General features: G+C 47.3%; 1 protein-coding gene and 1 long non-coding RNA gene across 4 annotated transcripts in view; one reads left to right on the top strand and one right to left on the bottom strand.

Moving 5' to 3' along the window:
* LOC144892364 (uncharacterized) overlaps nucleotides 1-750 on the bottom strand; it is a 162,698-nt gene extending 161,948 nt beyond the window's left edge. Inside the window, exon 1 of the long non-coding RNA XR_013623547.1 lies at nucleotides 493-750. This is a non-coding gene — a long non-coding RNA (uncharacterized LOC144892364). The remainder of the gene's footprint in view (nucleotides 1-492) is intronic.
* Nucleotides 1-27,749, top strand: part of MMS22L (MMS22 like, DNA repair protein) — a 377,026-nt gene that overhangs the window by 231,061 nt on the left and 118,216 nt on the right. For all 3 annotated transcript variants that reach the window (XM_078778618.1, XM_078778619.1, XM_078778617.1), the window contains 2 exons: nucleotides 11,204-11,436; nucleotides 11,925-12,237. In XM_078778618.1, coding sequence (XP_078634744.1) covers nucleotides 11,204-11,436; nucleotides 11,925-12,237 — 546 coding nt within the window. The remainder of the gene's footprint in view (nucleotides 1-11,203; nucleotides 11,437-11,924; nucleotides 12,238-27,749) is intronic.

Genomic DNA, 27,749 nt, shown 5'->3' with positions numbered 1-27,749 from the left:
GTCCCCCTGCGACGTTGCACCCTTCTCCTCACAGAAACACACCCACAGGATAACCGAATTGCGGAAAGAATTCGCAAACTAAACATACAGCCGGTAGGGAGCATTATTTACAAGACTACGCTGATATTTACACTACGATCCAGGACCTGTTTTTGGAGGGACACATGCAGATGTTATGCATAGAGAGCGCACGCATGCCAGCATCGATACACCAACCCACGAGTGCTCTGTGGCCTACGGCCTTTAATAACGTGCAGAGCACCCTTTCCCAGCACGAAAAGCACCACCCCATCATGTACAGTCAGCACCATCCGGTGCACCAATAAAGTGTCTATAAATCACCGGTGGTGTCGCAGCTGGCCGATGTTCTGCCGCTGGTCTTGCCTTCGTGTGGTGCACTTGGCCTTCTTACTTCTTTAAAAAATCAAGAAAGGCACCAACCGCGTCCATTTCTGTATTGTGGCCGTCAGGGGCCAACTAAGAGTGGTTCACCTGTTTGGCATAGGTGCCACGTTGACCCATAGGTCCTTCCACGGGTGGTGCTTGGCCGCAAAAGAACTGCGGTCCATTGTGGGTGGCCACAAACATTGCGGTCCATATGGTGTATCGATCCAGGCAGCAAGCAGCGAAAGTGCAGGCCCACAACTGCGTAGCCAGCACCTCTCTCTCCTCTCTCTCTACCCCAAAGCCAGATCCTCGGAGGTGGGAGACAAAAGAAGCAGACAAGTGAGTAAGGTGGTAAGGGCGCAAAAGTGCACGCAATGTAAGATGATGCACACTGGGGGCACATGGGAACCAGGTGAGACAGGTACGTTCCTATCGTACGCCCCCCCCCCCCACCAGGTAACCTACATGGCCCCTCCCTTACCCCTTACTGTATCCACAAAACACAACACTACCCATAAACATCTACTTTACAAATCAACAAACATCCCTACTGTCTTCCCCGTTCCTCCCATATACCAAATTCGTCTTCTCTCCCTCCTAACCAATCAAATTTGCCATTTTCAACTCTCATCAAAATTTGCCATCTCCAACTCAACATCATAATTTGCCATCACCAATTCATCATCAGTCCCTCCTAGGGAGGGAGAGATGGAATCACCCCAATGTCTCATCCACGTCGTGATGCGTCTCACAAATCCACAGCAATCTCATTTCCTGCAACAAAACAAAGAAAACACAGGTGTGGAGTCATCATCATCACCACAGGTAAGTGGCTGCGTATGGTGCGACAGGTTCATCAATCCTATTTCCCTAAATGACTTTAACAACTTTACACTACCCGGGGTCTTTCTCCGGCCAAACCATTGGCCCTCTTACACTATGGGTTCTAAAAACCAATTCCCATTGGCCAAACTGTGGTGCTTTTCAATTTGGGGTCTCACTCCCCCCGATTCATCTCCCGGTGCCCTCGCACAATTTCTGGGCTGCGGCGTGTACCTCTCCCAGCGGGTCTACCCACCTGCACACCTCCACCACTGCAGTTGCCTCCGAGCTTACCTGCTCCTTACCCTAACCTAACTACCCGGGGAAGGCCCTCTGGCGCTCTCCCCACTCGGTGCCCTCTCTGGCACTGGGCTACCCGGGTCCGTCCTCCGGATCCTCGGGCCCCATCCACAACTCTACCGGCTCCCAGAGCCCACCTGCGGCCTCACCTGGCCGACATCCTCACAGTGGTGGAGTGCCCAAACCAACTACACACACTAACAGGCTACACGCCCAGCCATTTCCACAACACTAATGCACCCATCCACAATACCATTCTGCAACCGCACCACAAATGCCAATATCCAACCACAATTTACCTGTACCCTCTACTTAACACTTACACTACCCGCCCCGGGTACTCGTGAAAGGGGTCCACTCTTCCCCCATCCACACCTTCGCACCATGCACACCACTCCGTACCACTTACTCCAACTCTCTCCACACACCTGTACTTGCACACCTGTGCTCTCACTCCTGGTGCCACCTGCACCCTTCTCTCCCCAAGCGCCTTCGTGCTGATCCACACACTCACTACTCACACACTGCTCCACACACCTGTCCAGTTGCACACCTGTGCAATCACACCTGTTCGATCACACCTGTTCAATCCTCACCTGTTCAATTTTCACACACACAGCATCATCTCAGCTAACTACTCCCTTCTGAAACTTGCGCTTCCCAGTCGTCCCTTTAAACTATTGCGCTCCCTCGTCATTATCATCCATACTAATCTACCTGCGTCCCCACTACAGGTATCAGTCACTAACTAAACTTAACGTCACCTAATGTCATCTTCTAGGGCCCTATCAATATAACCTAACCCACCCGGGCTAGTTTTCACTGCCATACACCCCATAAACTATTGCTCCTTTGCCCCCACCATGGGAAGGGTGGCAGGGATGCGCCCCTTACCCACCGGGCCCATCGCTCACTACCAATTTTGCACATCAAATTTCAACAAATCAAAAATTTGCCAATCACTACCCATCATCTGCCAATCACTACTGCCAATCCCTTGCCAATCATCAAATTTTGTTTTTCTCTAATTTTGGGGCCAAAACACTATCCTCATCACCCAGTCTACTCACTAATGCCTCTCAGTGCGCCAATCCCTGTCCAAAGCCCGGCTTCGTAAAGCCAAGCCATGGATGCGGGTTGTTCTGTGCCAGCGGCTGGATGCGTCCGGCACTCGGTGCAGGGACGGGGGCTTACCCGGGCCGAGATCCCACGCACCATCTCGGCGTGGAGCCATCCAATGTCCCGATCTCGACCTGCCGGACTGCCTCAACAAAAAGTGGTCGCCATGACGACCCTTTCTATCGGGCTGCCCGCTCCGCCTAGTGGAGCACGGACGCGGCCGTTCAAAGCGAGGCCCAGCACGCACCGAGGGCCCGATTCGGCTAAAAGTCGACCTAACCTCTAAACCGGTTACCGTCGATGCTTCACCTGGACGCTTACACCCCGCAGCCCGTTCCTTGCTCACACATCCAGCCGTGCCCATGCTCCTCGTACCTTTCCTTACACACCCAGGTACACCCATTCCACTCACAGCCTTGGTCACACACCTGGCCACCGAACACTTTGGCACACATTCATTGGTCGCACATCTCACTAACACACCTCTTCGCGCCCCCTCCTCGGTCACCTCCTCTGTGACAATCACAGGTGTGCTCTCATTCGCACACCCAACCACGTGCCTCACCACCAACTCCAGCGTGCATTCCCACTCACGCTCTACCATTCCAGGTGTGCATCCTTCCATCCCAGGTGTACATCCTCGCTCACCTGTCACAACCAACTCACTCTCCTTGTCACTCTCACTACTCTCACCTCCATTCTTGACAGCGCACTCACCCTTACTCTTGACAGCGCACTCTTTCCTCATGCACCTGTCCGTTACACACCTTTCTCGCGCACACTCTCCCGTTACACCCTCTGTAACACTCACCACAGGTGTGCATTCTTCCTTGCCTTTGACAGCGCACTCTTTCCCCATGCACCCGTCCATCACACACCTTTCTCGCGCACACTCTCCCGTCACCCCCTCTGTAACACTTACCACACCGCGCTTCCATGTGCTCCCTCGCACACGCGCTACGACCGACTCACTCTCGCCAGCACCCTCACTCCTTGGCACGCACTTTTTCCTCACACACCCCAGAGTCGGACTTTCTCGCACACCTCCTTTTTCGCACACCAGACCTGTCGCACACTTCACCAATGGCCTCTCACGAACACCCGGGTCCATCTCGACCCCCAAGCTTCTTAAATCCCCTGGCGCATCATACGCACGACCATATTGGTCACCACTTACACCGGGTCCTCTTCCTCTTCGCTTCTCCTCCATCACCTGCGAATCCCTCATCCGGTTAATGAGCACATCATCACGATCCAAACACAGACTTTGGACCAATTCTTTTATCTCCTCTTTTATCTCTTTCTTATCCCCTCTCCGTCGCTTCTTAATTTCGCTCATCCCTTCTTCCACTTCTTCTAGTTTCTGCTTCACCTCTTTTATTCCCCGGTACGTCTCCTCAAGCTCGTCCTCCAAGGCTACCTTGACCGTTTCCATGTGCGTCCTCACCTGCCGGTCCTTCGTCTCCATTCCCTCTATCACCTCGTCCAGCCTCGTTGTCAGTCCCTCACGTACCATCTGACATTCCCTCTTCGTCGCTACCAAGTCATCTTTTAGTTCTTTCTGTGTCGCTTTTAATCCTCCTAATACCGCAGTGTTCCTTTGAACCTGCTCCGTTACTTCTTTTTGTCCCTCCGTCAGTTGTTCTACTCCCAGCGTCAGGTCCTCTATGCCCCCTTGTAACTTTACAGTCCCCTTTCTCACCTCCTTCTCCATGTGCTCCTTACAGTGCCTCACCTCCTCGCGCACTCCTCCGACCTCCTCACTCACTCCTCTTCTGATCTCCTCTCCCATCACTTGCATCTCCTGCCCAGATGCCACCCTCATCTGCTCCATTTCCTCCCTGTGAGCATCCAGTTTGGTTTCTACCCCCATTCTGACCCCCTCTATCTGCTGCCCCATTTGGTTAACTTCCCTTTCCGCTTGGTCCCTCATGTCCCTCAATTTGCCTTCCATCCTGTTTTCTAACCCCTCTAACCCATTTTTCACTCCCTCTATCTGATTCTCCTGGGCAGCCATTCTATTTTCTACCCCCTCTAACCCCTTTTGCATCCCTTCCATTTGATTCTCTTGAGCGGCCATTCTGTTTTCTACCCCCATTAACCCCTTTTTCACCTCTTTTATTCCGTTGTCTAACCCCTCAAATTTGTCGTCTAACTTCCCAAATTTCTTGTCTAAACCCTTAAAATTATTGTCTAACCCCTCTCCGGTACCCCTCGCTTCGTCCCTCATTACCCCCATTTCGTTTCCCATTACCCCCATTTGGTTTCCCAACCGCTCACTATCAGCCCTCATTCCCACCATTTGTTCCATAAGGGCCCTCATTTGCAGGAGGAAAAGGTTCGAATCCACCAGGGGCGCTGCCACGGTCGCGGGCGCGGTGACCAGCGAGGCGCCATTTTGTGCGTCTGCTACCCTCGCTGCTTCGCTCTCCTCACGTCCCTCAATTTGGTCCTGGACCGACCCTGCCTCACTCTCCACTACCGGACCCCAGCCGACTTGGTCTGCCATAGCGCGACTTTCAAAATTCGGGTTTTTATTTCCGTATAACAAAATCAAATTTCGCCGTTATAATTTCATCGAGCGCAGTAAACGCGCTCCGGATCGATTCTACCTCCCAAAGTTTGGGCCTAACAAATTTAGTCCCGGGTCCGAATTCCACTCCTCGACACCAATTGTTACCGACGCGGTGGTGGATGTTAGTTTACCGAGCGGTTTGGTATGACCACGTCTGCACAGTTTACCCGATTATGCTCGAACGTTGACTAGTCGCGCTACGCTAGATCAATGAAGGAAAAGGACACAACGGCTGGATTCAAATGACACGACACCAAGGGTTCAGTTCTCAAGACCTCAGGAGGAGGTTATATTCGTTCGGAAGGTTAGATTACAACTACAAGAGGGACAGCATAGAAAGACAAGCACTTAGACACACTCTTATATTAACCCCAACAGACGACAGATAAACGGGACAAAACTGACTCACACGGGGATTGATGGCAAGGAAAGGCAGGATCGATGGCTCCAGGTGCACCTGGGCTCAGGGCAGAATCGACCCGGTTCGGTCCGGTCCAAAGATGCGGGGAGGTATCGTCGCGCTGGGGGTGGCGGTGGCTTCCTCTGCTCTCCGTAGTTCAGGCGCATCTGACCTCACATCCGGTAAGTCGCCGCGTATATCCGGCGGGGAGTGACACGCCCTCGGCTCGTTAGCTCCGCCCCAGATGGAATCGGCACGTTGCTTCTCATTGGGTGCGTGCGGGGGGGTTACCGGCTCCACCCTTGACGAGGGGCTGACAAGGAGCCCCTTCGTGGTAACCCCGTCGGAGCGCATGGTCATGGCGGCTAACCGAGCCGGTGTGAGGACGCACACTCCCCCCGTGCGCCGTTGTTGTAGTTGTTGTTGTTGTTTCATGGGGAAGATGGGAGGAGGTATGGGAAGGTCCTAAACTCACTACTGGTGCCATATAATCACATTCTGGTGCAACGAAGAGTCAGAATTAATGGAAACGAGTCCTTAACTGACATAGACTAAGAATAACTAGCAAGATGTCCGAAAGTTGTCTACGTGAGATGCGGTGGACCTGGGCACGACATTTAATGGGGGAAAAAGGGGAAGGTCGGTTCTACAGAGTGTTGTTTACAGACAATGGGACGAGGGAATGGGGGATTGGGGATAGTTGGGGAGTATTGGGGAAATAGGGGAATATTTACAAGCGGATATGGAGGCCAAATTCCATATTCGCAACAATATGATAGTCTACTAGTGTACCAAATTTGGTGCTTGTATCACAAAATGCACAACAGGTTTGCTATGCTGCTACACTACCAGAAGAGGCTGGTCTCATAGGCATTAAAGACCTGCTCTGGGAGGTATCCTTTCTCGTCGATCAGGCTCATGAGTAGAGCAGGGAGCCTTTTGGCTGCGTAGTGGTCCGCGGAGGCACGTTCCCCTGAGCTATACATTTTTGAGACCGTACGGCTTCTTGCAGCGGTGAAACCATCCTCTGCTGGTTGTGAATGAACTGGTGTTGCTCGTACCCTCATCGCTCAGTGCATCACTCGTGCTCGCGCGATTAGCTCCAGCCATATATTCGTAATCAAAATAAAGACCAATTACTGCACTGCAGTTACAAGAAGGAAGCTGGACATTAACAATATATACATACACACACATGCACACACACACATGCACACACACACATGCACACACACATGCACACACACACATGCACACACACATGCACACACACACATGCACACACACACACACATAAACACACACACATAAACACACACACATAAACACACACACATATAAACACACACACATATATACACACACACACATATACACACACACACACACACACATATACATGCACACACATATACACACACACACACACACACACACACACACACACACACACACATACACACACATACACACACACACACACACATACACACACCTACACATACATATACATACATGAATACATACATACATACATGCATACATACATATACATACACATGCACATACAAACGTCATCTCGGGATATGCTCTGCAGGTTGGTCGGAGCGATGAAGAGAAGGACAAGTTCTGGTGTGCGATGGAGAAGCTGATGGAAAACGTGAAAGATGTGGAAGTTGTTGTGGTAGGAGGAGACCTAAATGGACATGTGGGAAGGAGTATGGATGGTTTTGAGGGAGTTCATGGGGGTTACGGATATGGTGTGAGAAATGAAGAAGGTGAAAGGATTTTGGAGTTTGCTGATGGAGCTGATTTGTTGATTTGTAATACTCAGTTCCAGAAAGAGGATAATAAGCTTGTTACATACACGTCAGGTGGGTCGACGACAACCGTTGACTACCTGATGGTGCATAGGCGAGATAGGGGGCACCTCCGGAACACAAAGGTGATCCCGGGGGAGGAGGCTCTTTCACAGCACCACTTGGTTGTCTGCGACATAAGGGTTAAAGGTGCGAGGAGAGCTCGGCGGGTGAAGTACCAACCGAGAATGAAGGTGTGGAGGTTGAAATAGGTGACAGTAAGGGGGGCATTAAAAAAGAGGCTGAGTAGGGTAGAGGATGATGTGGTTGAGCTTGAACGTGGTTGGATGTCAATGAAAGATAGTCTGTTGGGAGCCGTTGGTGAGGTATGTGGATGGACAAAAGGACCGCCGAGGGACTCGGAAACATGGTGGTGGGATGAGGAAGTTGGAAAGAGGATTGACGAGAAGAGGAAGAAGTTCAAGGAGTGGCAGAAGGCGAAGGGTACGGGAGCAGAAAAAGCAGAGCATGAAAGTTATAAGGCAGCCAAGAAGGCTGCAAAGAAAGAGGTAGCAAAGGCGCAGGAGGCATGTAGGAAAATGTTCGGAGAACGCTTGGATTCGGAAGAGGGTCAGAGAGCGGTATTCAGGATTGCAAAGCATACAGCGAAAGAGAGGTGTGATGTGATGGGGGTGAGTTGCTTGAAGGATGAAGTGGGACAAATCGTTGTGGACCCAGATGGAATTAAAGGAAGATGGAAAAGATTTATGGAAATGCTGTTGAATACAGAGAATGAATGGGATGGCAACATAGAGAGTAACCCAGTTTTAGGACCGGCAGAGAAGATAACTGAGAAGTAAGTTGAGGAAGCGATAAAAGCAATGAAGTGTAGAAAAGCGGGAGGGCCGACGGGAGTTGTGGGAGATATGTTGAAGGCAGCAGGAAGTTGGGGTGTGAAGAAAATGACAGAGATCTGTAATCTGGTGGTGAAAGAAGGCCGCATTCCAGTGGTTTGGGAACTGAGTACCCTCATCCCTCTATACAAGGGGAAAGGTGACCCTCTGGAGTGTGTCTCGTACCGAGCGATAAAGTTATTGGAGCATGGAATGAAGGTATTGGAAAGGGTGTTGGAGAGGAGGATAAGGAAGAAGGTGAAGATCGACGAAATGTAGTTTGGATTTATGCCAGGAAGAGGAACAACAGACGCGCTCTTTATTGTGAGGCAGTTGCAGGAGAAGTACATGGAGAAGAGGAAGAAGTTGTTTCTTGGGTTTGTTGATCCGGAGAAAGCATTCGATAGGGTTCCACGCGAAGTATTGACATGGGCATTGAGGAAGTTAGGAGTGGAGGAATGGTTGATCAGAGTAGTGATTGCAATGTACAAAAGAGCGCGCACAGCTGTAAGGACGAAGGACGGCAACAGTGGTGAGTTTGAGGTGAAGGTGGGAGTGCATCAGGGGTCGGTACTAATGAATGAATGAATGATCGTTTTGAGGCCATTTTCCCTGCTAGAGCGGGTGTTAGCCAAGTAGGTACTAAGTCCACTACTATTTGTAGCTGTGATGGAGGTGCTGGCTCAGAACGTAAAGGAGGATTTACATTGGGAGTTGTTGTATGCAGATGATCTGGTGTTGATTGTGGAAAGTATGGATGGACTGAAGGAAAAGATGAACAAGTGGAAGGAATGTATGGAGACGAAAGGTCTGAAGGTGAATATAGGAAAGGCGAAGGTGATGGCAAGTGGTAAGATGGGAGAAACTTTCAGAAGGACAACCATCACTGCAACACTCCACCGATCTGGGCTTTATGGCAGAGTGGCCAGACGGAAGCTTCTCTTCAGTGAAAGACGCATGAAAGCCCACAGAATCTTGTTTCTCACAGTCTGAGATTCCTTTAGGTGCTTTTTTGCAAACTCCAAGCGGGCTCCTATCCTTCTCTCCTCTCCTCTCCTCTCCTCCCCTCCCATCCCCCTCCCCGTTATCCCCTCCTGTTCCCCCCTCCACTCCCCTCTCCAGTCCCCTCTTTCCCTCCTTTCATTCCGTTCCACCCTCCCTTCCAGGTAGTGTATAAGCAGAAAGCCCGATCGAGGCCTGAAGGCCAATTTTCTCGTTTGATGTGAGGTCAATTTTTTTTTTTTATCCAAACATAGCCCTCGACTTTCCTCTTGATGAAAGAGGAGGCCATGTAATGTTTGGTTGCACTGCTTCCTACAGCGTCCGAATGCATAAACAAACAAATAAACAGGCTTTCGTCTTTTATATATTACATTGGCTAATGATGCACCACTAACTGTGATTAGTGTGGCCAGATTGTATTTGGAACCCACAAGTGCCACATGGGTACATTGTATTTCGCCCACAAATCAGAACCAGGAAGCATCGCCATTGTTATTAAGCAGTCGAGAGATGGACAAATGGGATTATTGAACTGCTCCGAACTTGGATCAACGCCATGATGATGTCATCACGATGTCATGACTGCAAACCCATTAGGGCCTCTAACAGTACACGAATGTCATGTCAAAAGCTGTCACCAAGCAGATGAAAAGCGAAGCTATGGACCTGTTTTTTTTTCGTCCTTGTTGGGGCTTGTCAGGGGACTACATCGCCGTTTCATCCACTTAGTGACCGTACATCTTCAGGTCCATGACTTTGGATCACCATGGTTATAAAAGAGAAATCATAAATTTATTTAAGCTTGCTTTTGTTTGTCTTGTGGGAAATGTTTGAGCATTTTCTTTGTGATCACTACTTTGCTTCATTGTATAATTGCAAACTCAAGTGTAATTGTTGTGCAAGTTTATGCTCAAACTTTGTGCTCTGTCAAATGTTGATAATTCACATTGTGGCAATAAGTTACTATACTTGCTGCAATAAGTTACCGAAAGTTAAGTTTGCATTTCAAAAATTTTAAAATCGAACTTTTAAAGAAGGCTTTAAGAAGTCTTTAAGAACTTTAAGAAGGCTGCACCAAAGAAAATTATAAATGCCACCAAGATTTGCTTCTCGGATGTCTAACACTTCTTGAATTTTTTTTTTTTGTGCATTCAATAAAACACTTGTTCTTCAGTGATCTAATTTAAGCACATTAGTAAACAAATCGATGTACTTTATATGAATTACATGTACATGGTACATGTGCCTTGAACCTGGGATCCTAGGACCATGAGCAAAGTGCTCCGATGGCAAAGCCAAACCAGGTGAATTGTATTTGAGCCGGCAAAACGAATGTCTTTTCCTCTGAATGACTGTTTAAAGCTTTAACCATAATCCATCTCTTGGAAAGAAGTCTCATGACATTCTGGATAACATTTAAACATGGCAATCAGATTATATACCTTCCTTTATGCATGGCCCTTAAGTCGATCTTCATGTCGCTGCAATCATTGCCTAAATATGATTAAGTTGTAACAATTTGCATCAAATCTTGGGGGATGATGGGCTTATTGAAAAAGCTACTCACCCTCACTCTCTCCAAAAATATCCGATGGTCAACAACAGTGTGGTGGAAAAACTCGAACCTCACTCAAGTTAAACCAGTCACCAGGTTGGTTGAATCATTAATTTAACATTTATTAAGAGGATGCATTTAAAGGTTGAAAGAGGAAGTACAAATGTTGAAAATACAGCAGAAATAAATTTGATGGTTCAGTGTTGTTTCATCATGGGGGACCTTTTATTATTGGCACATGAAAAGGTCTGAGTGGCATAATTTTCTGTGCATATAATTAATCGATGGGAATTGCTCGATGCAAAGTCAGAAGCTGACCTTGGTGTTATTTTTTCATACTGTTCCTAAAAGGTTTTATACCAAGTTCCACCAACGACGCTTGTCTGAACTTACCGACAATGGTCTTCACAACTTCTTCTTCATCTTCCTGGTTGTTGCGAGGGCCATTTCCCCCAGCCGAGGTGCTGAAGAGCCAGAAACGGGGCCAGAGGAGTTTCAAGAGGTGACTTGCCGCCTTATTGAGCTCCTGGAATGCATGAATCCTTCATCCCTCTCAGTCGGACAGCGGATGAATATTTGGCGAGGTGAGCATCAGGGCTATTTTTTGTAGTGTTTTATTGTTATATTTCGGAGGAACTTTTGTATGAATTGCATGCACAACAAAAGCACAAGAGACACAATTGACAAAGTTACTTTGCTCATGGGACTTGTACTTTGCTCCCATGGTAAATTGAGGCCAAGCAGACTGCTGTTTGTTTTCTTTGGTCCATGACCTCGTTCTTTGGTTCCGCAACTTGCAGGTTCAACTGTTGCTCCATTACGTTTTACCTCTACACTTTCGTTTTTCAAAAGTTTTTTTTTAGGTTGAATTATAATTTTGCTGCTTGTTTATTTCATTACTAATCCAGCACTAACTTCAGCATCTGCCATTTGTAATCGTTTTGTAAGGACTTTTAATTTTGCCTTTCCAATTGTCAAGTGTTTTAGCTTCCGCTGCAGATAAACCTTTTCATTTTTCCATTCCTCTTAATTTAACCTTCATGCCGACTTCTTTTTCCGCTCTCCTAACCAGGCCTGTTCGCTGTCGCCTCATTACGTACCCAGCATGGCCATTGTCCGATCCAAGCATGCAGGACCCTCTCTGTGGACTTCCTTTCAATTTGTCGGGAGTTTCTGTTGTGTACGACTCCACCACAGCAACGGGCCATGCTCTGGCTTTTACTTGCCAAATATCTGGAGTGGACACAGGAGTTGATGGAGACTGGAGGGCTTGTCGGCCTGGAGGTTCTACTGGGGGATGGCTTGGCTCTGCTACTTCCTGCATGCAGAGCAGCTGAGCTGGACACTTGTCTCTCCTTCCTCACTTGTGTGATTGCCCATCTAAGGTAAACAACGTTGTGGATGTTGCAAGTATGAGGCCCATATTCCTTGGGGAGTGCAGCGGCAACCATTTGTGAATGTTTTCCCTTTGCTAGGACGTGACCATGGGCAGTTTGACTAACCATAATGGGCAATTTTTGCTAGGGCAGTAATTTGGCCATGGTACTGGCACATAATGGTTTACCCTTTTTGAAAGACATCATGGGATCTTTACCGTCCACCAATGAATGATAGCAGATGGCACACCCACCACAACATTTTTTGTAACTCTGAAGAAGAGTGTACCCATTTGTGCAACGCCCTGCCCGGAAAGCAGCGAGATGACAGATTATATGATATAGTAATGCGAACAATTATCAAACCCAGAATCAACAAGTCAAAGGTGAGTTCACCATCTCAGTCTTCCTGGCAGACGGAATATAGCAACCTTGAATGATATTGCTGCGTGGCAGACCACAAACGTGTGTACGCATAGAAGCACTTGTACACACAAACGTGTGCACGGAAACAAACACACACACACACACACACACACACACACACACACACACACACACACACACACACATACACACACACACACACACACACACTGTCTCTCTGTCTCTCTCTCGTTGTTTAGTTTGTGGCTTCTGTTTGAAAGTATCTGAAAGATGTTATGATTAATTATCTGAGAGATAATCAACAGCCGTGATGCCCCCCCCACCCCCCAAAGTTTCCATGTGTTAAACATTTCCCAGTGTGTACCCTGGATTTAGAATAGGTACACCGTATCCCTGCGTGTCGTAAGAGACGACTAAGAGGGTTGGCGTCAGGAAGGGCATCCGGCCATAAAAAAAAAACATTGCCTCAAAAAGAGAACCATGACAATTACAACTACATATGGGCAGGGTACAGCCCGAAGTGGAGATCGGTTTCTGAGGTTTGGGACATGGAATGTAGGGACAATGACAGGGAGATCAGGAGAAGTGGTGGAAGTATTGGTCAGAAGAAGAGTGGACATATGTTGTGTGCAAGAGACCAGATGGAAGGGAAGTGGTGTGAGAATGGTGAAGGGTAGGCAGGGACAGAAATACAAGTTTGTGTGGCAAGGGTGCCCGGAGGGCATGAATGGTGTTGGTGTCCTGTTTTCTGAGGAGTTTGTAGACAGTGTGGTGAGTGTGACTAGAGTGAGTGATAGGTTGATGATGGTGAAAATGATGATTGGAAAGCTCTTGGTGAACGTCATCTCGGGATATGCTCCGCAGGTTGGTCGGAGCGATGAAGAGAAGGACAAGTTCTGGTGTGCGATAGAGAAGCTGATGGAAAACGTGAAAGATGAGGAAGTTGTTGTGGTATGAGGAGACCTAAATGGACATGTGGGAAGGAGTATGGATGGTTTTGAGGGAGTTCATGGGGGTTACGGATATGGTGTGAGAAATGGAGAAGGTGAAAGGATTTTGGAGTTTGCTGATGGAGCTGATTTGTTGATTTGTAATACTCAGTTCCAGAAAGAGGATAATAAGCTTGTTACATACACGTCAGGTGGGTCGACGACAACCGTTGACTACCTGATGGTGTGTAGGCGAGATAGGGGCACCTCCGGGACACAAAGGTGATCCCGGGGAGGAGGCTGTTTCACAGCACCACTTGGTTGTCTGCGACATAAGGGTGAAAGGTGCGAGCAGAGGTCGGCGGGTGAAGTACCAACCGAGAATGAAGGTGTGGAGGTTGAAAGAGGTGACAGTAAGGGAGGTGTTAAAAGAGAGGCTGAGTAGGGTAGAGGATGCTGTGGTTGAGCTTGAAAGTGGTTGGATGTCAATGAAAGCTAGTCTGTTGGGAGCCGTTGGTGAGGTATGTGGATGGACAAAAGGACCACCGAGGCACTCGGAAACATGGTGGTGGGATGACGAAGTTGGAAAGAGGATTGACAAGATCAGGAAGAAGTTCAAGGAGTGGCAGAAGGCGAAGGGTACGGGAGCAGAAACAGCAGAGCATGAAAGTTATAAGGCAGCCAAGAAGGCTGCAAAGAAAGAGGTAGCAAAGGCGCAGGAGGCATGTCGGAAAATGTTCGGAGAACGCTTGGATTCGGAAGATGGTCAGAGAGCAGTATTCAGGATTGCAAAGCAGATAGCGAAAGAGAGGTGTGATGTGATGGGGGTGAGTTGCTTGAAGGATGAAGTGGGACAAATCGTTGTGGACCCAGATGGAATTAAAGGAAGATTGAAAAGATATATGGAAATGCTGTTGAATACAGCGAATGAATGGGATGGCAACATAGAGAGTAACCCAGTTTTAGGACCGGCACAGAAGATAACTGAGAAGGAAGTTGAGGAAGCGATAAAAGCAATGAAGAGTAGAAAAGCGGGAGGGCCGACGGGAGTTGTGGGAGATATGTTGAAGGCAGCAGGAAGTTGGGGTGTGAAGAGAATGACACAGATCTGTAATCTGGCGGTGAAAGAAGGCCGCATTCCAGTGGATTGGGAACTGAGTACCCTCGTCCCTCTATACAAGGGGAAAGGTGACCCTCTAGAGTGTGACTCGTACCGAGCGTACCGAGCGAGCGACCGAGCGTACCGAGCGAGCGACCGAGCGTACCGAGCGAGCGACAATACCTCCAACGACACTCCAACGAATGATTTTTCGGGTGACGTAGTCACAATTTCGGTCTTCGAGGCCGGCCGATAGGCACAGTGTGACCGGAAGGGACGAGGTTCTCCTGACCACGTGGCCCTCAACTTGGTGGGGTTTGTCCGCACAATGTGGGCGCTTTCAGGATGAACTTTAGCCGGGGAGCGTTTGGGCGCCCCGGTCTGATACTGCCGCCCACGCGCAGAACAACTTGTGAGTGCACGTGGGTCCCGGCGGTCCCACTGGCCTAGCGCTACCATGTTTAGACAGCGAACTCCGTCCCCGGGCACCACGTCTGACTCTCTTATTCAGTGAGACATGGCGACGTGGGCACGGTAGGGCACCCGCGGAGCCCCGGCGGACCAGGGACGCGCGAGCCTACGCGTTAGCATGCTACGGCGGAATCAACGGCTTCGGCCACAGCCGGGCCGATATTCGGCCCGGTCGCCCGGAAATGAACTGGTTCGACGCCCGCGCTAGAGAGGTCGCGGGCGACTGAGATGTATTAACAAATAATTAATTAATTTGAGACGTCCGATTTCTAGTGTTTGGAAATTTGGAAGAGCTTGACCCTAGCCTTACCCTTGCGAGGGCAAGGAGGAACTTAACACTTGACACTTAAGCTTAGTTTGAAGTACACCCTGTCAGCGCTCACGGTGGGACGGCAGGGCAACCAGAAGGGACGAGGTTCTCCTGACCACGTGGCCCTCGATGTGGGAAGCGAGAGGCGTTCCATTAGTGGACGCGCCCCTCACGCCCGACTTTTGGGCGGCCCCGGCAGGCCGTTTGTTTTGACGCTCCGTGACAGGCCCCGCACCCCCACCTCCGGGCCGACCGGGCGACCGGAATGAATCCCGGTGTCCCGATCCGAACCTTCAGAGCGGGCCGGCTGGGTTGTGCCTGGCACCCTGTACCTGCACTTTCCGTCCCTGCGGTCCCAAATACTGGAACCACCCGAATACCACTTTATTCGACAAAATGAGGTGCGGCCTACAGCCTTAGAAAACCAACCCTATATGAGTCAATACCTTCAACGACATAGGCGCGCATTCGTGCCGCGTGACGTGGTGACGTCATCGCGCTTTCACCTTAAAAGACTTATTTGATATAAGTTAATATTTTGATATAAGCCTTAGAAAACCAACCCTATAGAAGTCAATAACTCCAACGACACAGGCGCGCATTCGTGCCGCGTGACGTGGTGACTTCATCGCGCTTTCACCTTAAAAGACTTATTTGATATAAGTTAATATTTTGATATAAGCCTTAGAAAACCAACCCTATTTTGTTAATTTTAAGTTAATAATAATCAGTAAAATAAGTTAATATTTTGAATTCGTCGGTCAATTTTTGCCCAATCTTTGCAATAACCCGGTGCAATAATCGAAAACCGATTCAAAATGGCCCCTCGCTACGATTTTCCACGATCACATTTTATTTTCACCACTTCAAATCGACCGAATTTCACCAAATAAGATACCACACTCGATGCACTGATGTCATTTTTACGGCAAAAGTGAAAACAGATTTTAATTTGGAAATAAAACGAAAGCGTGCACAATGGAACCATTCGTGCCGCGTGACGCGGTGACGTCATCGCGTTTCCACCTTTAAAGACTTATTTGATATAAGTTAATATTTTGATATAAGCCTTAGAAAACCAACCCTATAGAAGTCAATACCTCCGACGACACAGGCGCGCATTCGTGCCGCGTGACGTGGTGACGTCATCGCGCTTTCACCTTAAAAGATTTATTTGATATAAGTTAATATTTTGATATAAGCCTTAGAAAACCAACCCTATAGAAGTCAATACCTCCAACGACACAGGCGCGCATTCGTGCCGCGTGACGTGGTGCCGTCATCGCGCTTTCACCTTAAAAGACTTATTTGATATACGTTAATATTTTGATATAAGCCTTAGAAAACCAACCCTATTTTGTTAGTTTTAAGTTAATAATAATCAGTAAAATAAGTTAATATTTTGAATTCGTCGGTCAATTTTTGCCCAATCTTTGCAATAACCCGGTGCAATAATCGAAAACCGATTCAAAATGGCCCCTCGCTACGATTTTCCACGATCACATTTTATTTTCACCACTTCAAATCGACCGAATTTCACCAAATAAGATACCACACTCGATGCACTGATGTCATTTTTACGGCAAAGGTGAAAACAGATTTTAATTTGGAAATAAAACGAAAGCGTGCACAATGGAACCATTCGTGCCGCGTGACGCGGTGACGTCATCGCGCTTCCACCTTAAAAGACTTATTTGATATAAGTTAATATTTTGATATAAGCCTTAGAAAACCAACCCTATATAAGTCAATACCTCCAACGACACAGGCGCGCATTCGTGCCGCGTGACGTGGTGACGTCATCGCGTTTTCACCTTAAAATTTGATATAAGTTAATATTTTGATATAAGCCTTAGAAAACCAACCCTGTAGAAGAACCCGGTGCAATAATCGAAAGCCGATTCAAAATGGCCCCTCGCTACGTTTTTCCACGATCACATTTTATTTTCACGTACTTCAAATCGACGGATTTTTACCAAATAAAATACCCCACTCAATGCACTGATGTCGTTTTTGCGGCAGAAGTGAAAACAGATTCTAATTTGGAAATAAAACGAAGGCTTGCACGATGAAACAAAATCTCCTCGGAACCGAAATCCGTGCTGCGGAACGTGGTGACGTCACTGCGTTTACAGGCTTAACCGGCAATTTTATATAAGTTAATATTTTGAATAACTCGGTCAATACCAGTCCGAATTTCGCCAAATAAAGGTTCCCGTTATCCACAGACACCCCTGTATCCTCCTAGAGGCGAAGTCAGGATGAATTTCGCAAAAAATAAAGTCCTTCGGCGACGAAAATTTAGCATGGGCTAAATGGGCTAAAATGGGCTAAAATGGGCTTGGAACGCCTCTCGCTTCCCAGATCGAGGGCCACGTGGTCAGGAGAACCTCGTCCCTTCTGGTTGCCCTGCCGTCCCACCGTGAGCGCTGGCAGGGTGTACTTCAAACTAAGCTTAAGTGTCAAGTGTTAAGTTCCTCCTTGCCCTCGCAAGGGAAAGGCTAGGGTCAAGCTCTTCCAAATTTCCAAACACTAGAAATCGGACGTCTCAAATTAATCAACTAATGTGTTAATACATCTCAGTCGCCCGCGACCTCTAGCGCGGGCGTCGAACCAGTTCATTTCCGGGCAACCGGGCCGAATATCGGCCCGGCTGTGGCCGAAGCCGTTGATTCCGCCGTAGCACGCTAACGCGTAGGCTCGCGCTTCCCTGGTCCGCCGGGGCTCCGCGGGTGTCCTACCGTGCCCACGTCGCCATGTCTCACTGAATAAGAGAGTCAGACGTGGTGCCCGGGGACGGAGTTCGCTGTCTAAACATGGTAGCGCTAGGCCAGTGGGACTGCCGGGACCCACGTGCACTCACAAGTTGTTATGCGCGTGGGCGGCAGTATCAGACCGGGGCGCCCAAATGCTCCCCGGCTAAAGTTCATCCTGGAAGCGCCCACATTGTGCGGACAAACTCCACCAAGTCGAGGGCCACGTGGTCAGGAGAACCTCGTCCCTTCCGGTCACACTACCTATCAGCCGGCCTCAAAGACCGAAATAATGACTATGTCACCCGAAAAACCCAATTGTCGTTGGAGGTATTGACTTCTATAGGGTTGGTTTTCTTTCTAAGGCTTATATCAAGATATTAACTTATATCAAATAAGTCTTTTAAGGTGAAAGCGCGATGACGTCACCACGTCACGCGGCACGAATGCGCGCCTATGTCGTTGAAGGTATTGACTTATATAGGGTTGGTTTTCTAAGGCTGTAGGCCGCACCTCATTTTGTCGAATAAAGTGGTATTCGGGTGGTTCCGGTATTTGGGACCGCAGGGACGGAAAGTGCAGGTACGGGGTGCCAGTCACTCCCCAGCCGGCCCGCTCTGAAGGTTCGGATCGGGACACCGGGATTCATTCCGGTCGCCCGGTCGGCCCGGAGGTGGGGGTGCGGGGCCTGTCACGGAACGTCAAAACAAACGGCCTGCCGGGGCCGCCCAAAAGTCGGGCGTGAGGGGCGCGTCCACTAATGGAACGCCTCTTGCTTCCCAGATCGAGGGCCACGTGGTCAGGAGAACCTCGTCCCTTCTGGTTGCCCTGCCGTCCCACCGTGAGCGCTGGCAGGTGTACTTCAAACTAAGCTTAAGTGTCAAGTGTTAAGTTCCTCCTTGCCCTCGCAAGGGAAAGGCTAGGCTCAAGCTCTTCCAAATTTCCAAACACTAGAAATCGGACGTCTCAAATTAATCAACTAATTTGTTAATACATCTCAGTCGCCCGCGACCTCTCTAGCGCGGGCGTCGAACCAGTTCATTTCCGGGCGACCGGGCCGAGTATCGGCCCGGCCGTGGCCGAAGCCCATGCCCATTTAGCCCATGCCCATTATTGGAGCATGGAATGAAGGTATTGGAAAGGGTGTTGGAGAGGAGGATAAGGAAGAAAGTGAAGATCGACGAAATGCAGTTTGGATTCATGCCAGAAAGAGGAACGACAGACGTGCTTTTTATTGTGAGGCAGTTGCAGGAGAAGTACACGGTGAAGAGGAAGAAGTTGTTTCTTGGGTTTGTTGATCTGGAGAAAGCATTCGATAGGGTTCCACGCAAAGTATTGACATGGGCAATGAGAAAGTTAGGAGTGGAGGAATGGTTGATCAGAGTAGTGATGGCAATGTACAAAAGAGCGCGCACAGCTGTAAGGACGAAGGACGGGAACAGTGGTGAGTTTGAGGTGAAGGTGGGAGTGCATCAGGGGTCGGTACTAAGTCCACTACTATTTGTAGCTGTGATGGAGGTGCTGGCTGAGAACATAAAGGAGGGTGTACCGTGGGAGTTGTTGTATGCAGATGATCTGGTGTTGATTGCAGAAAGTATGGATGGACTGAAGGAAAAGATGAACAAGTGGAAGGAATGTATGGAGACAAAAGGTCTGAAGGTGAATATCGGAAAGACGAAGGTGATGGCAAGTGGTAAAGCATGTGGTGAGGTGGAAAGAACTGGGAAGTGGCCCTGTGCTGTGTGCAGGAAGGGTGTTGGAGTGAACTCCATTCAATGTACAATGTGTGCTGAGTGGGTTCATCAAAAATGTAGTGGTCTGAGACGGTCATTAACCAGTGTGGCAGCCACATTCAAATGTAAGGTGTGCACAGAGGGAGCTGCACATGGAGGAAATGTTGAGTTGGATCTTGGAGACGGCGTGAAACTGGAAGGTGTGAAAACATTTTGCTACCTCGGAGAAATGCTGAATGGAGAAGGTGGATCAGACTCGGCAACGGTTGCTAGAGTGAGATGTGCATGGAAGAAGTTTCGGGAACTGAGTGGCGTGCTGATGAGGAGGGGAGTGTCGTTGAAGCTGAAGGGAAAGGTGTATGCTGCATGTGTGAGAAGTGTTATGATTTATGGGAGCGAGACATGGGTAATGAACGTAGAGCAGCAACGAAGGTTGGAAAGGGTGGAAATGCGAATGGTTCGATGGATGTGCGGAGTGTCGTCGAGAGAGAGGAAGACAAATGATGAATTGCGAAAAATGATGGGAATAGAGCCTGTGATTGATGCTGTAAAGAGGAACAGGTTGAGATGGTTTGGTCATGTGTTGAGGAAGGATGAAAGTGACTGGTTGAGAAGAGTGATGGAAATGAATGTAGAAGGAAGTAGAGGACGGGGAAGACTGAGAAGGACTTGGTTAAAGATGGTGGAAGAAGAAATGCGGGCAAGGGGGTTAACAAGGAGAGATGCAGAAAATAGGGCAAAATGAAGAAGATTGTCATGGGGACCGCAAGGCTAACCCCCGCTCTAGCAGGGAAAATGGCCTTAAAATGCATGTTGTGTTGTGTTGTTGGTGATGGCATCTCATTCTGTGGCATATGGATCTTTGCTCTGTGGGTTCAACCCCAGCAGTCGGATTGAACTAAAAATGCAGATTTGGTGCAGTGCCAGCAGGCGGCCCTGCATCTTTGTGAAGACCTGCTTTAAATGGGCAGGTAACTGCAGTGGAATGTTGATGGGCAAAAAGGCCACCTCCTATGTTTTAGTTTCTCTTCCATTTTTCTGTGAAGAAGAGAGCATCCTCTTAAGTGTTGCAGTTACCCAGAAAATGCAGTTGTTGTTTTTTTTATAAATTGTAGTTGCCTCGGGATGTTTAGCTTAAATCACACATAGGCATATTTTGTGCAGACTTGGAAACATCTCTGTGCAAGTATAGAAAGTTTCGTTATTAGCCCCAGTTGGACTTTGTCCGAAACGGGGGCTTATGAATTGGGTCTTGTCCGTCCGTCCGTGCGTGCATCCGCAACCATATCTCGGACATGTATGAACCGATTTTGTTCATTCTTGGGACAAAGACAACACATGATGGTATACATATGCACATCATTTTCTTTCGTGTTGCGATCAAAGTTGGCCGACTGGTGGCCATTTTGTTACTTAAACGTGTTCCCAACCTTTTCTGGAACATGCGTGGTCCGATTTTGTTCTAACTTGGTACAAGCACAGTACATGACAGCATACACATGCACATCACTTTATTTTGCGATCTGATCAAAGATGGCTGACTGAAAGACTGGCGGACATTTTAGTTGTGAAAAACATGATACGGAACACGTCCTCAACCATTTCTCAGACATGCATTTACCAATCTTGTTCAAACTTGGTACACAGAAAATTAATGATGGCACATCATCTTTTTTCGAGGTTAGATCCAACATGGCTGACTGGCAGCCATTTTGTTACTTAAACGTGTCCCCAACCATTTCTCGACATGCATGGATCGATTTTGTTTAAAATTGGCACAAAGACAACACAGGAGCTTATAAATATGCAGAAGATTTTGTTTTGTAATCTGACCAAAGATGGCTGACTGTCAGTCTTTCGCTCTGTATAGCAAAATTACTCAAATCACAGGGGCTATGACATTGTATGTCTTTTTCTCCTTGTTTTAAGAACTTTTCCTTCTTGGAGCTTGACTGAAAGTGATCCAGCGACAGTTTCTCATCCCCTCATTCTGAACTGATAATAAACTTTTCAGAACTCATCAGGCATCACCTTTGCAGGTCATGACTCGGAAAGTAAGGTGAAAAAGTTGCACAAAAGGTGCATGAAGTAATGAAGCATGGTGTGCAGAAGTAAGATGCACAAATCCTAATTTACGTTGATTCTACGTGAAGACTTCAGGGAAATGCAGCACTTTGTTAACAACGTAGGAAACAGCAGCAGGTTCCAAGTTATCGTGGATGGTCATTGTCTATTTCGGATTACTGGAGAAAGTAAAGTCAATTAAAATATTCTGTTTGTGTGTGACGATCAAAAAGGCTCATTGCACTTCGTCTTCTTCTTCACCACCTCCGTGTCTTTCATCTCAGTATGCCTGGGTGGATACTATAGTGGTTTGGGCAAAAGTCCTCCAGCATGCTTGACCCCAATCACAATTCTCATTGATTGCCAACAATGATAAGGGAAGCATTCATTGTGAAGAGCCAATATTAAATAACCATCGTTTCCCAACTGTATCTTCACGTCTATGTGCCATTTATTTTATTCAAACTTCCAACCTCCATATTGTGCTCCAATTGGGAAAACTTCCTTTGATGCACAGCCTTTCTGATGCTTGCTTAACCAACAACTATGTTCTGGCACCAGCAGAGCGGCATGCTTTTCCTCTGGGGCATTCCGGCCATAGAACAGTTTGCCACCGTTCATCAAATTGTCATCACACTTGGCACTTACCTCTCCGGTCCTTCCTCCCCCAACCCCCACCCTCCCATGCAATGACCTCCATGGTAACGTAATTCCACAGGGAGGTGAGGTCAACCTGTCATTCGTAGATCATAGCTGGCATCTCATATCTGTTTTTGGTTCCACAGTAAGGTCCTGCACAAGTCTGTTGTTCAAGATTGTGATTGTTGTGTGCACCTTTGTTTTGGCAGAATAAAGTTTTCCAGCCTCTCACCTCTCAAATCAGAGGTTCACTGAACGCCTCGTACACGTGTGCTTTATGTAGACCCGGGGTGTCTGCTGTCTGCTGTCTGCTGTCTGTGCACTTCATGAGAGTCTGAGATTGTTTCTCTCACATTATACAACCTCTGCGTATTTCCTGCCTTTTGAGTGTGCTCCTCCTCTTCCACCCTCCACACACACAAGAAAGTTATATGTATGGAATATATATGTATGCACATCTCAAAAATCATAAAACAATAACTGCTGGTCCAATCTCCAACAAATATCGGGATGCTTGGTGAAATCTGATCATGAATGTCAACCAAAGTCTGAAGTCACTTGACGGATATTGATAACTAGATAACTAGTAAGTAAATGTAACATGGTTGACGTCACCAATGTTATGCACTTGATGACGTGTACCTTACCGTGAAATGACAGCTTTCTATGGTGCCGAACCATCACCATCCTTCCCTGTGTTTTCATTTGCTCTCTTTCTATCAAATCTCTATTGCTTTGTTTCATGTTATCTTTATTACATAAGAATGCCTTCGCGTGTTGTGCCTTCACATGTTATAATAACTACCATGTAGTCATAGAGAGGGTTCAGTGTAGGGTTACTCGATTGATTCCGGGCCTAGCTAGACTAAGCCATGAAGAGTGGCTGAATGAGACAGGACTTTCTACATCAGAAAGGAGGTGATTGCGAGGTGATGTGATAGAGATGTTTAAGATAATGATTTAAGAGATGTTTAAGATCATGGTGTAGTCATGATACACGCAGAAGAGTTTCTCAGCACAATAGGCAGTGATAGGACCTGAGGTCTCAGTCTGAGAGTAAAGAAGAGGAGAGTTAGGACGGTAGTAATGTAGGGGATCTTTCATTCAGCGAGTGGTTAATGCATGGAATGTTCTACCTGAAAAGGTAGTAGCAGCACAAACGGTACATAAGTTTAAATTGGAATTAGATAGGTACGTCGATGCATCGGAGATAGAGGGGTATTGGCAGGACTTGTCGGTAGCTTGCATGTGGACGAGTGATGGATTGTTTCTGGTGTGGAAGCGCAGGAAGGATATGTCAAATAGCCCCCTTCTTCCTGCGCCAAAGTTCCTTGCTATTCCTCGTTATTCCTTATTACAATGAGCTATTTCTGCATTCTTATGTTTTGATATGTATTATTCAACATTTTTGTTTTTGGTCAGCCTTCTTTGAATAGAATGCCAATGCCTTGTCCCATTTATGATGCAGTGTGACGTTGATGTCTCCATTGGCAGTAATGAGAGAAACCAAAGTGCCTTTCACTCTGAGAACTCGTTACTAGATTGGTGGATGTTTGTTGCTTAAGGGTCTTTTAGTCAAGATTGAGACTGCCTGAGCTCACAAAATGACCTCAATTTTCAGTCTTGGCAACCGACGATGATGTCACATGGTCTTTGGAGCGGCATCTAACGGACGTCGGGTTTTATCTTTGAAACCTTTTACCACCGTTTTCATTTTGCAGAAGTTGATTAAATTATTGAATTACCGTATTAGGTCATTATACCCGTTTAAGGTGGGTTAACCTAACCTGCGTTTGCCTCATTTTTAATCGGACATTTCTTTTCCTCTATTTGTATTTTTCTTGTCCCAGCATTTGTTCACAGACAACGATTCTTCTTCAAATCCCTGGTGCCTAGCCACACCACATCCCTTATATCCAGTGATTTCCATTTGTGCTTGCACGGCCCAACCCGTCTATCTGCTGCCAATGGCTCACCTTTCATCTTCCATCACTGTTTATCTCGCTTAACAATATTTCACCTCGGGTGTGTTTCCCCTGCTTTGTCACCTTCTCTTTAGGGGTGCAGAATGGGGGTTCTCACTGGAAGGCTGGCATAGTGACTGAACTCTCACCGCAAAGCCTGTGTGCCCAGCAATTTGTAGCGGTTCTGGTTAAAGTTGAGTGGTTAAAAGGAATTCAGACAGATTTGAAACTTTTTTGTTTGCTGTTTGGGGTGAAAGGTTTTGGGTTTGTGATGGAGCGGGGGTCATCATACACTCGGCACTAAGGTCAAAGATTTTGTGTTCTTTTGGTTAAACAGCCGACAACGGTTTTAAAACCTGCCGCAGAATGTTATCATAATGGCAGCAGTAAGTTGTATAATTACATCGTAAGTTGGATACATCATAACATAACGGCAGCAGTAAATTTCGATTTTGGTATTGTACACATCTTTATCAGTAAGGGCATAAGTAGAAAGAAAGAAAGACTGGGTGGAGTTTGCAGCTTTGCGCCAAAAAGTGAGCTTTCCAGGTTTGTATTCTCGGCAGGAATTCGGAGCTTGTTAGTGAGAATGCACACTTATCCGCCTTCAGCTTGGAGTTGGGGAGCTGGGGGAGGTGGGTGCAAAGAAGAGTTGTGGGGGAGAGTGGGAGCGATGTGCAAAAGAGTGTTTTGTGTGAGGGAAGGGCAGGATGTGGTGGAAGCGAAGGGGGTGAGGTCTTCTGAACTTGAGGAGCAGTTTCCTTCCTTGTGTGGTGTCATGGTACAACTTTGGGCTGTTGCTCCATTCTTGGGAAAGACTAAAGGCACTAAATGTGTGTGTATGCGCGTGTTGGATTTGGTGTTGGTGTTATCGAGCCTGGATTCTAATCTCGGCCAAGATGTTAAACTGGGTGTCCTATCTGCTGACATTGAATGGTCATCGTTAAAGATCCCTGAGCCTCCCACCTGCCGAACTAAAAGGGGTCTGTGAAGAGTCGGGGAACTATCGCCAGCACCATGAAGAAATGCCAAACTACTGCCCGGAAGGCAATGGCGAACCACCAAGTATAACCCTTGCCCAGGAAGCTGCTTTGGTAGCATTGACACTGGGTGAAGAGGGTGATATATTCGAAGACAATAAGATATTTATCTCTCCAATCATGTTTGAGCCAAAATATACACAATGCCGATAGAAAGTCTGCACCCCTCTTCAAAATGTTCCCCTTTTGTTGTATTATAGCCTGGAATGAAATTGCAGTAAATCAGACTTTTTCTACCTTTATTTACACATCGTAACCAACAACTTCCAAGTGAAAAACAAATTCGACAACTTTCAGAAATTGTATTAAAAATACAAAGCGAGAATATCCTGGTTGGATAAGTGTCCACCCCAGCCCCCTGAGTTAATATTTGGTGGAAGCACCTTTGACAGCAATTACAGCTTTGAGTCTGTTGGGATAGGTCTCTACCAACTTTACATACCTTGATTTGGCAATATTCTCCCATTCTTCCATACAAAACTGTTCAAGCGCAGTCAAGTTGCAAGTGGAGTGTTGATGGACAGCAATCTTCAAGTCATGCCACAGATTTTCGATTGGATTTAGGTCGGGCCTCTGATTGGGCTACTCAAGGACATTTATCTTTTTGTTCCTTAGCCACTCCAGTGTAGCTTTGGCTGTGTGCTTCTGGTCATTGTCATACTGAAAGGTGAACTTCCGTCCCAATTTCAGCTTTCTTGCAGAGGGCAGCAGGTTTTCCTCTCTGATTTATCTGTGTTTTGCTCCATCCATTTTCCCTTCTATCCTGACAAGTGCCCCAGTCCCCCAGTCCCCTGCTAATGAGAAACATCCCCATAACATGATGCTGCCACCACCATGCTTCACAGAAGGGAAGGTGTTCTTTCAGTTATGTGCTGTGTTGGGTTTGCACCAAACGTAACATTTTGCATTTCGGCCTTGAAGTTCTATCTTGGTTTCGTCAGACCACAAAATGGTCATTTCGTCAGATCCACATGGCTCAAGAGTGGTTTTTTGCATACCTCAAACGGGACTCAAGGTGGGATTTTTTGAGTAATGGCTTCCCTCTTGCCACCCTACTGTACAGGTCAGACTTGTGGATTGCTTGGGATATTGTTGTCACATGCACACAGTGACCAGTATTTGCCATAAAGGCCAGGGATAGTTGTCACTGAGTCAATCAACGGGTGTTCAGAATACCAATTACGTCATGACTGATGAACCAGTCGGTGTCGCTGTTAGACATGCTTATAAAGGCACGATCTCTCACCTTTTCCGGTCTTTTGTTGTGAATTGCCTTGAGGAGTACAGCATGAAAAGCTTTGGTTGTTGTTATTATGTTGTGTTTGTTTTCTTGTATTTTAAAGTCTCCTCCTTGCTTGGTCATCCAGTTTGAGGGGCAGCCTGATCTAGACAGGATTTTGGTGGTACCATATGCCTTCCACTTCTTAATGATTGGCTTGACTGTGCTCCAAGATGCCAAAATCTGCCAAAAATCTGCTGCCAGATTTAAAAAAAATTAAACCAAAAATTAAACTGCCAAAATCAAAACTCTCTGCTCACCTTCACTCATTCATTCCTCTTTTCTCCCGCCTCTGGGACAAACTCCCTCACTCTCTTCAATCCCACTCCTCCCTCCAGGTCTTTAAAACAGCTGTTCACCACCATCTCTTATCTTCCCCCATCCAAAACCTTGATCTTTTCTACCCCTGCTAATTTCACCCAAAATCCACTTTTTTGAAATACCAACTTCTTTCCTGGAAGTCCTTGGTGTACTGTGTTTATACTTCTCCCACCCCCCCCCCCCCCTCCCATGCCGCCTTCCCCCAATCCCTCTCCCTCCCACACATTCCCGATGTCCCTGCTCTCAAATGTTGTGTTTATGTGCTTCCCCTTCTCTCCCCATCTTGTCTACCACTCCCCTTTTTATATACTTTGTTTGTTTGCCTCTTTGATTTATTTTTGTGATTAATGTTAGCTCTTTCATGAGCCTCGATTCTGTATACAAAAAAAGGGTTATTCAAGGCCTTTTAAATATTTTTTATACCCATCCCCTGATCTGTGCCTTTCCGCAACTTTATCCCGGAGGTCTTTTGAAAGCTCCTTGGTGCTCATGATTGAGTCTTTGCTGTGAAATGCACTACCCAGCAGAAAGA

Source organism: Myxine glutinosa, chromosome 5 (genome assembly GCF_964187855.1).
Source record: "Myxine glutinosa chromosome 5, kmMyxGlut1.1, whole genome shotgun sequence".
Lineage (NCBI taxonomy): Eukaryota > Metazoa > Chordata > Myxini > Myxiniformes > Myxinidae > Myxine > Myxine glutinosa.
The sequence above is the reverse complement of the archived record's forward strand: the minus strand, read 5'-3'. Positions and strand labels throughout refer to the sequence as shown.